The 10,946-nt window shown below is 36.7% G+C and overlaps 1 protein-coding gene across 2 annotated transcripts; it reads right to left on the reverse strand.

Annotated features, from left to right (window-relative positions):
* Positions 1-3,444: 3,444 nt before the first annotated feature.
* Positions 3,445-9,348, reverse strand: LOC127127248 (uncharacterized). Of its 2 annotated transcripts, none has more exons than XM_051056381.1 (7): positions 8,942-9,346; positions 7,633-7,783; positions 7,408-7,533; positions 7,197-7,277; positions 4,581-4,773; positions 4,171-4,441; positions 3,445-4,079 (listed from the first exon to the last, which is right to left on the reverse strand). In XM_051056381.1, the coding sequence occupies exons 1-7, from the start codon at positions 9,303-9,305 to the stop codon at positions 3,835-3,837; spliced, it is 1,431 nt and encodes a 476-aa protein (XP_050912338.1). In that variant the 5' UTR covers positions 9,306-9,346; the 3' UTR covers positions 3,445-3,834. The 2 variants fall into 2 exon arrangements, with proteins under 2 accessions (XP_050912338.1, XP_050912339.1); XM_051056382.1 differs by lacking the exon at positions 3,445-4,079 and having other exon boundaries at positions 4,171-4,343; positions 4,418-4,441; positions 8,942-9,348.
* Between the last annotated feature and the right edge of the window lie 1,598 nt (positions 9,349-10,946).

The raw sequence follows: 10,946 nt of genomic DNA on the forward strand, positions 1-10,946 counted from the left end.
GAACAGCGTAGGTCAAGCAGAATACGTCACCTACCTGAGAGATATGGATATCTCATAACTGATCAACGTGGTGTATTACTCATGAATCAAGATGAGTCTGTGACCTACCAAGAGGCCATAACTGGTCCCGAGTCTGAGAAGTGGCTAGAAGCCATGAAATATGAAATGGATTCCATGTACACAAACCAGGTTTGGACCTTGGTAGAGCCTCCTGAGTTAACCCTATAGGATGCAAGTGGGTCTTCAAAAAGAAGACTGACATGGATGGTAAGGTACATACCTATAAAGCAAGACTGGTTGCAAAAGAATATAAATAAATTCATGGGGTTGACTATGATGAAACCTTTTCACCAGTTGCAATGCTTAAATTTGTTCGAATTTTACTTGTTATCGCTGCATATCATGATTATGAAATATGGCAGATAGATCACAAAAACTACTTGGCCTAAGTAAGAGTACATACATAGACAAAGTGTTGAGACGCTTTAATATGCATGATTCCAAGAAAGGATTCATACCTATGCAACATGGCATGTGTCTATCAAAAACACAATCCCCTTCAACTAAGGAAGAAATGGATCGCATGAATAAGATTTCATATGCATCTGCAATAGGATCTATCATGTATGCCATGTTATGTACTCGACCAGATGTCTTGTATGCTTTAAGTGCAACGAGTAGGTACCAATCTGATCCTGGTGATGCTCATTGGGTAGTTGTCAAGAATATCCTTAAGTATTTGAGAAGGACTAAGGACTCATTCTTGATATATGGAGGTCAGGAAGAGCTGGCTGTAATTGGATACACCGATGCTAGCTTCCAGACAGATAAGAATGACTTTAGATCGCAATCTGGTTATGTGTTTTGCTTAAACGGTGGCGCTGTGAGCTGGAAAAGTTCAAAGCAAGATACAGTTGTTGATTCTACAATCGAGGCCGAGTATATTGTTGCCTCAAGTGCAGCAAAAGAAGTTGTTTGGATCAAAAAGTTCATTAGTGAACTTGGCATAGTTCCTAGCATTATGGATCCCATTGGTCTCTATTGTGATAACAATGGTGCTATCGCACAAGCTATGGAGCCTAGATCTCACCAACGATCCAAACGCATACTTAGGCGTTATCACCTCATTCGAGAGATAATAGATAGAGGATATGTGAAAATATGCAGAGTACCTACACTTGACAATATTGCTGACCCACTGACAAAACCTCTTGCGCAGTAGAAGCATGATGGTCATACTAGATCTATGGGCATTAGGGGTATGCCTGATTGGCTTTAGTGCTAGTGGGAGATTGTTGGTGTAAGCCCTAGAGGCCAATACTTTTGGTACTTGTATCGAATTATTTATTAATAATAAAAGACTTTTTCTTTATCATGTTTGTTTAATAAAGTCCCTAAAATAGTTAGTCTGTTTAATGTATCAAGTGTGACTTAATCATGAGATCACATTAAACATAAGGACACTATTCTTAAAGTATCTGTAGTTGAGCTTTATTGTGAAGTGGGATAACATTAAAGCATTAAGACTATTATGTATATAGATTGATGAGCATATCTCATGGATCATGGATAAGGAGTTATCAAGTCTTAAACATAGGTATGAATGTTAAGAGTAATATTTATACTGGATTGACCCGCTATGAGAATACTATATAGAATGTTATGCAAAGTGTCATAAGTTATTCTCATGGTGATAATGGTGTATACCACCTTTCGACCTGAAACCACTATGGACCCTAGATGTAGAGTCGAGTGCCTTATTGCTGATCAAACGTTGTCCGTAACTGGATGACCATAAAGACAGTTGATGGGTACTCCACGAAGCATGCTAAGGAACATGAGTGACCTAGATGGAATTTGTCTATCCTGCGTAACAGGATAAATGTCTTTGGGCCCAATATTGAACTGGACAAGGATGACACGGTCTATGCCTTGTGTTAAATATAGACATAAGGGCAAAAGAGTAATTGTACACATAAGTATTATCACAAAAGAATTTGTTAGATCACATGACATTTTCGTGTCTTGGGTAGCAGTGATGTGTTGCTAGATACCACTCATTGTTTGTTACGTTAAATACGTGATTTAATATAATTGTAATGCCGCGAAAACCTATAGGGTCACACACAAAAGGACGGATTGATGAGAGATAGAGTAACTAAGGAACACCGTAAGGTACGATGCACTTAAGTGAATTGTAGAACATCATAAGGTATGGTATACTTAAGTAGAATACGAAATATGGTAAGGTACCGCGCGCTTAAGTGATTTTGGCATATTATAAGATATGGGCCACATACACTTAAGTGGGCTTTTTAACTTGTAGCCCACACAAGTGGTTCTATAAATAGAACCCTTGTGCAGAAGCATTAGAGGAACTGCAGTTTCGTTTCTCTCTCTTTCTCACTCAAATCCTTCATTCGTAGCGGCTAGCACTGAGATTGAAGGAATCCGTTCTTGTGGACTGAGTAGAGGCGTTGTCATCGTTCAACGTTCGTGATCGCTCCGTAGATCTGCATCAAAGGTTTCAATCATCACAAGAAGTAACGATTCTATCACTAATCATGCTCATTTGTATCATGCTCATTTGTAAGGATCACGAAAAGAGAAAATTTCGCAGCGTTTTGGATCGCTATTCTCCTTCAGAATCTTCACTGTATTTATTTTTAATTTAAAATAATGGTGGTATTGAATATGATTTTACTAATCATCAATTGGAACATAATTTCAAAATTCATGACGTAAGTGGACGATATAGTAACTAAAACATATTATCTCTTCGGTTTTATATATATAAAAAAAACTCATCCTTTAAGAAAATGATTATATATTCATTTAAATGGTGAAAAAATTACACTTTTCCATATTTACCCTTACTTTTTATTTTTAATTAAATTAATAATCTTAAAATCTATTCATCTTCATGTTCCCATCGGTGCATCTAGAGTGCACCTAATAAAATCCCACTTTAAAATCTTAGACTTTCACTGAAAATTATAACAGTGCGTCTACACTACAACCAATACACAATTAAGCATGAAACATTAGATTCCCTTTGTAAAACAATCCCGTCTAATAAAAAATGAAAATTTGTCAAAATATTCATACTGCAAAATACAGTCCCGCCTAATTAAAAATTTTGACGTCATGTAGAAATGACAATAGTTGAACTCTAAATATGAAAACTCATTTTTTCCTGCATCATTGTCTTTTGTTTTTGATAAAATTCATAAAAATGCCTCTCAATACTGATCTAAACACTCCATATGTTGATCATGAAATGATGGAATGTAACAATGAACTTAATCACAACCACCAGGTGAATCGGAAATTCCATACTACATTACTATTTCAATGGTGGAGATTCTCCATAGAAGATAGTTGCCCTATGAAGATGACTGCTTCGAAAGTAATCAGAACCACCGGACAAAAACAACAATGAACTAATCACAACCACCAGGTGAATCGGAGATTAAATCTCCACCGTTAATAACTTCACAAGTAATAATACAAGTAAGATGTTTCGTCTGCAGCACTATACATAAACTATCTACAAATCCAAACCTCTAAAAGACCTAAGAGCAAAAGAAAAGCATGCATAAGTTTAAAAAAATTCCCTCGACAAAATCACTCTATAACTGACTGCACAAACTGCAGGATTCTAGATGTCAATATCATGGACAAATAATCTTACAATGCTGAGGTTGTTTAGACAGTAGAGACATTGATCCACCGCAGAAACTACACATCAGCAAAGGGACAAACCCCAGCACGAGGGTTCTATTCCTTGGTCCATGAAACCGGAGAAGACAAAAAAACTTTTCTTTTTCTTCATTAGTTGGACCATACATGAACAAGACCATGTCTGTTACCAGTATATATCTCGTTCCGGTCTTCATCATAAAAGAGGGCAGTTATGTCCTCCAAGGCCTCTGCAACTGAGCTCGTTATTTGGGATGAATCAATGTGTTTGCAGCTGCAAGTATTATTGCAATCGTCCACCTTTGTGCTGCAATTTGCAGCATTAATTTTGGCCACACATTTCCCCGTCAAGATGTGGCTCACATTGATGGAACCAGCTGCATCAAGAAATAAATTACAATTGAAATTAAAAGCTATTTATGATTACTGCATTCAGAAATTAAATACTAATGAAATCTCGACAATCACCATTGGGTTCCATCCATTGATCTTCAGAGTCAGCCTTGCAGTAAGAGATAATCAGATCCTGATCACTTGTTATGTATATGTTGTTTGTGTTGCAGTCCGGATGCCATAACAGATGATCCTCGAATGATGTAACAAGTTCCCCGCGGAAGTTCCAAACAGAAACTGTTCGATTTCTGAAAGTGAGGAATAACTGATTCTCATATAGAAAGATAAATGCTGATGGAGTCATGAACTGAGTTTTATTTACCTCCATCAGCTCAGAACTCCGTACCTACAAAAATAAAAAATATTACACAAACAAACTTGAAAATCACTTTAAAAGTGACATTAGAAAAAACATTTATATAAAAGAAAAGACAAAATTACAGATATAAACTAATTTTGAAAGAAAAGGTGAAATGAAGCCTTACATCAAGTATCTGAAGGTTTTCATTTTCCTGCTTGACTAGAAGCTTTTCATTGAATTGCTCTATGAAGTCCACCTTTTTATTCCGATGAAGTAGATGATTGAATGCTTTGAGAACTGTGCCGTCCTCAATGGATATAATCTTGAGTGGAATGTGACCACTTGCTCTATTGAGTATTAATAACATGATGCCAGGACTGTAACAAAAAGTGATTTTGAGAAGAGCTCAAGTAACAAAAGAAGAAAGCAATTAAAACAACAAAAAGAAGATTTCAAACAGAATTGAAGATAAGAGATTATACTCCATAAAATACAAAACAACAATGAGAGAAGAAGAAAATCTCCATGTAAAGAACATGTGTTTTACATAAAGTAGAAACCAATCTTCTTAAAGATGAAAACATCAAGCTCCAACCAAATGCACAAGTGTAACATGGATTATAAATTGGTCCAAGGACTTATGGCCCACTTCTTCAAAAATGCTAATCAAATAATTCGATAAAGAAATAACTAGAAGGATCTTATGTTATCACCAAACATAACACACATTATGAGTGTTGTGTTGCCCAATATGCCTACAAACGTATTACAGCTCATTGATATCAACTCTATTAAACAATTACGTCCAAACACAAGAATTATTTTTCAAGGATCAAGAAGACAGCCTAGAAAGAAGGATCAAGAGACCAAGAGACACAAGAATTAGATGATAATAAACTCATTGAGTGAATTGGGAATTACAACAAATTGTATGTAGTCTATCCTAGATACCCAAGAGTTCACACGCAAAAACCCAAAAATACCCCTACAATGTTTTAGATTTTAAGCAAACGGGGGTTTTTGTTTAGTGATCAATATCGCAGAAGAGAAGGCTGTGACAAATGCATTGTGCTAAGCTACATGTCATTAGCGGTCTCTTATGTGGCGGCCAAATGCGACGCGCTCAACACCACCATAAGTGATCTCTTCTGTGGCAGTGGCAGTGGCAGTGACACCCATAATCCACACCCATGCCTTCGCCATCACGGCAGGCTCGATGGAGGCGCTAATCGTCACCATTAACTACCTAGTAATAAAGTTGAGCAAAAACCAAAGAAGAAAATCTTCCAAAAGATAATATGAGATGAGAACCACTGCCTATCTTTAGGAAAGCAGTGGCTTAGTACTGCAGTAGTATAAAATGTGAGATCAATTTCCATAAACTAAATGAGAAGCTTGGGTTCTGTATTTGCATCCCACCCATTTAGGTCAACAGATACTTACGCCAGATAACCTGATGCTAAAGCAGTGCTAGTGCTGTCAATTGCAGATAACAGAAAATAGTGGTTTGATTAAATTCTGATATTTGACAGCACTGTGCTAGAGGAAATGAAGTTCCTAAGAAAAATGTCAAAGCTAGTTGCCTGCTAGAGAAACATTCTTAAGGACCATATTGTCAACACCCAAACTCAATCCTTCTTCCTTCTTAAAGCAACTACAGACCACCCGACTCATTAAGTAATACAGCTCCTACTACTTTTTGAACATATTAACGATAAACTCAGAGGAAAGCTTAAAAAATCTTATATACAGCATAACCCACATCATTTTGGTGCCATCATCAGATCACAAATGAGACTACAAACCCTTATGATTTCATCGTGGATGCTCTAATAGACCTGCTTGCTAATTGCTATTACTCTGGAAATAAGACAACTAAGGATGTCCAGCCACAAAACCTGTGATAAAGGATCTCCTTTACCTAGCAAATATGCAATTATGAAATCAAGGTTTTGGCTCTCCGTTGAAAACTATGAAATGGTCCCACACAATAAATCCTGAAATGCAACTTCTAATAGTACACCCCTTCTGCTAAAAGCTAATCCATCAAACCCCAACCGACCCTATCATAAGGTTACTCAAATTCTAATAATGCACGAGATTTTTTATCTTTTTTACCTTAACTCCTTATATATACACATACCCCAAACAGTCATCGGTATTTCCTCTTCTTCAAATGGTTTTTCAAGGAAAGAAGCCTTTTCCAAAGTTTTAGTCCACCAAAATTTCAATGAAAAGTCTAGATAAATTTTCTCATTAAACAAATCCTTAGGCTTTGAGTGGTTAAGAGAAGAATGTAAGAAGAGAGAATGGAGTGAGGAAGCAAGTGAGAAAAGAAAAAGAGGTGAGAAATATGTAAGAAATAGAAGATATTATGATGTTGTCTGGTACAAGAGAAAGAGACAGGAAATTGGAACGAGAAAAATAGTAGTATAACTATTGATTATTGAATGCACAAAATGTCCCAAAACAAAACATGTATAACCAATTCTCAACCTTAGCCTATTTCCCCAGAGCCTTTTGTCTCCAGCCAGTTTTCTTTCTCAACAAAACCTGCTCAAAATCATTTAATATGAAAAACCTTTTGTCACATTCACTAATCGAAAATCCATCCATGACCTACTCAGGCAGCACCTCAACTTCTCAAAGAATATCTTTTTTTATGTGATGTGTGTGCGGGTGCAATGCAAAGTACAGCAATGATTATTCTCAAAACTTAAAATAATTTATTTACTAAAATGGGGTTTCTGCAGATACCGGAACTGTGAAGCAGAAAGTTAATCCAAAAAAGAGAAAGTACCTGATCTTGATCTCTTGAACATTCCTATCTGAAATTGAGTATAGCATAGTGTAGTTTTTAAGGTCAAAGATCTTGTATATACTGTTACCATTGGATAGAAGCAAGTAAGATAGAATAACATGTGGAAAACATGTACAGTAGAAGTGGAATAACAGGTGGAAAACATGTACGGTAGAAGTGGAATAGAAAGAGAAAGAGTGAAGGAAAGTACCTATCTTGCGCAGAGTATGTTAGAACCTTTGCATTAACATCATCAAATTCCACAAATCCAGGCCATTTTAAAGACTCGGACTGGAAAAGAGGAAAACCAGCATCAGGCTCAGCCCTCCTTATGTATCTAGGAACAGAAATGAATGAATATGTAAGTAACATAGTAACATACGATGTACACGGAGAAACGAAATAATATGAATGTGCAGGCACAGAATGCACGCACTCAATCCTTGTAGATCTGCATTTCAGAGAACTGAAATTTTCTGAAGCATAAACAGACACTGTAATAAGTGATTCATTGTTCTTGTTATAGAAGAGACTGCGGATAACTTCGTCAGGGCTAACATTCATAAAGCAAATCCTCTCATTTGTTTCTGCATGGATAAAATACACCAAAGATTAAGTTCTTTTTAGGAATGCGAGATTTCAACCATTTGTGGTGAACCAAATCTAAACTAAATGATAAACCATACACAACATAAAAAGTAAACATTTTGCATACAAATTTGATTTGACAATGACTAACAAACTAGTAATAAGCAATGACAATTCATATATAAAAAATCAAAAGGCATGGCTTTTATAGAAACAAGGCAAAGACAGTAATTAACATATGGAGAATGGGAAATAAAATTCAAACATACAAAAATCAAAAGTAATGGTTTATATCAAATGAGTCTTAAGCACAACACTTTTAATTGAAGATGTGCCCGGTGTCTACACCGACACATGAGATTATATTCGATTAATTTTTCTCAAATTATTAGCTTTGTTTGTGATTCATAGAAAATGAAAATAACCCATTCAGATAATGAGCAATGGCAATTCATATACAAAAATAACTAAATAAGCAAATCATAGTTACTATCAGTGTTATCAGTGACTGATGGCAGAGAGCCAAAAATCCCACAATAATGCCCGATTTAAGCACCGCCACATCGGCACATGGCACCGTGGCACTGCCATCCAGTACATATTTGGCCATGGCAGAGAGCATAAAACCTGCTAACATATCCACCACGACCAATATTTGACCACATTAGTTTCTACACAAATGGCAATGACTAATATGTAGACGATGAACAACAACAGATCCAAATTCCCTACAAGAAAATTTTCCATTCAAGGGATTTCACGATGATCAAACAACAAAATCGGCTTCGTAGTATCTTGACTTCACCAAATCAACTTTAAAATACATATAGGTATACTAACCAGATGACCTTCATCATCTAAAAATCGATAACCACACCAAAAATCAATATCCCCACGACACAACTACGGAGAATCCAAATTCGATAACCTAAAATTATTCACCTAAATAATAAAAACAAAAACCCTCATATATGGTAATGAGTAATGGCAAATCATACATACAATACAAGCATAAAATTAAAAGTCCTAGTGTTTCAACAAATATGAAGATCCCTAACAGAAAAGTAATAATCATTAACAATCCATACATACTAGTTTTTCTACAATCATAAAGATTAGCAAAAAAAAATCACAAAAGGGCAAAAAAGGAAACTGACCTCTACTAAAAGCAGCACAAAGACCAGAATGAGCAAGAGCAAAGACAACATTCTTAGCAGCAACGATCTCAACAACCTTGGTCCTTTTCATCAAGAACGGCAAAAAAGGTTTAGGAGAAGAACGGTGTTTAGCGTCATGAGTATCAAATTGATGAGTCAAACGCATGTTCTGGAATCTATGTGGAGCAGTAGCAGCAACAAAAGCACGGTGAGGTTTTGAAGAAATCTCGCGTGATTGAAGCTTCTTGATGACGCTGTTGGTGTTGAGATTGGGGTTTTTGTCACCATTGTTAGTGTCACTCTTGGTTGCTACTATGCGCCGTCTGCACCCTCCACGCCTCCTTTCGTCCATTCTCAGTCTCATCTCATCACTTCCACCGAATTTTCACTTTTCGCAAATTGTAATCTATTTATTTTTATATATACTTTCCACTCTTCATTGGACCCCTTTTGCTTTTCTTATAAAATAAAATATATTTTCTTTTCTTTCTTTTTTTTTCTTTCTAATTTATGAGAATTTTTTTTTAAAATAACCAAATTTTTCAAAAAAAAATCGAAAATAATCAATTTTTCAAAAAAATATCAAAATAATCAAGTTTGTAGAGGATGCGTCAGATGAATTAGCGCACCCCCAAACCAGTAAGAGGAGGCGCCAGATGCATTGGCGCACATGCATTGGACCTCATGAAGAGGCGACAATGCTTGTGGCGCCTGCATGGCCCTCCAAGAGGAGGCGCCAATGCATCTGGCGCCTGTGTGTGTTTTGTGTGTTGGGCGCCAATGGTTGTGGCGCCTGATTGTAATGGTCATGTGGGCGCCAATTCAACTGGCGCCCACGTGTTTTGTCCAATAAATATTCCGTCTCTATAAATACCACGCCTTGCATACAATTATTTTCACTCAAATTCATCTCCTAGTTTAGTTCAACCATTAATTTCAATTTTCTTTGTTTCAACAATGTCTGCATACATTCAGAAACGAAATGCTGATGTAATATTTTCTACCGTTGCGACTCCGATACAGGTTCGACTTTGGAACACAAATACGTTTGAACGTCTTAATCGGACGTTGTACAGTTGGTTAGAGGGAGAAATTGGAGAGGGTGAACGAATTAGAAGAATACAATGACTTGTGTCCACGTTTAACCAAAATGGAGAAGTGCGCGAACGGGTGGATATTAAGACCGACCAAGACGCTCGTAGGATGATGCATTACATGTTCAAATTGTTTTGATGGTTGTAATCGCATAGTTTTTGTATTTTAGTTGTTTTACTTGTTTGTGTTATTTTTTATGAACAACTGTCTTTTCGTCACAAACGTCTACTATGAAGTAAATTTAGTTTTTCATATATTGCAACAAAGGTACTTTGAAATAAATTTAGTTTTCCATATATAGCAACAGAGGTACATCTGAAAATTTATCTTGTTGTGCTCGTTCCAACATTAGGACAGTTATTACGATTGTGACCTGGTTGACGGCATGAACTACATAGTCTAACCATTTTGTTCGCCGTATCCATTTCGGTTCGAATCCAGGTGCTGTTAGGGCGACCCTTTTTCTTCCTTCTCATAACTTCGTTGTGCCAGACGATGTCCCCTTGATATTCTGGCCAATAATCCTCTTTTGCCACTACCGAAAAAATAATTTTATAAACATTTGAAAGGCTGGCAACTTTGTAAACTTCAGAGAGCAAGTAGTATGGATCCTTTCGAAGCTTTGAGCACGCCGCAATGACATGGGAGCAGGGTGTATGAAAGGCTTGGAACCTTCCGCAGTCGCACCAACCTCTATCTAGTTTGACTCTGTATTTTCCCATCGGCATGCCCTCATTGTGATCCATAGACTCGGCAACACTAAACCAACCTTTAGTTCGGTCAAATACCGTAATCACGTGTGTGTTTGCTTTGGCAGCTTCATGTCTGATGAATTTCATTGAAGCATCACTGAACAACTGTCCAGATTGCAACACGAAACTCCATTTTGAGCGTCTGGTTTCAAACAACG

This window comes from Lathyrus oleraceus, chromosome 3 (genome assembly GCF_024323335.1).
Source record: "Lathyrus oleraceus cultivar Zhongwan6 chromosome 3, CAAS_Psat_ZW6_1.0, whole genome shotgun sequence".
NCBI lineage: Eukaryota > Viridiplantae > Streptophyta > Magnoliopsida > Fabales > Fabaceae > Lathyrus > Lathyrus oleraceus.

Excerpts from the sequence above, each read along its gene's own strand:
- LOC127127248 (XM_051056381.1), bottom strand. The coding sequence starts at position 9,305 with ATGAGACTGAGAATGGACGAAAGGAGGCGTGGAGGGTGCAGACGGCGC. Across the intron at positions 7,534-7,632 it reads TGCAGATCTACAAGGATTGA|ATACATAAGGAGGGCTGAGC; the intron begins GTGCGTGCATTC and ends TTCTGTTCCTAG. Across the intron at positions 4,080-4,170 it reads TCAATGGATGGAACCCAATG|CTGGTTCCATCAATGTGAGC; the intron begins GTGATTGTCGAG and ends TTCTTGATGCAG.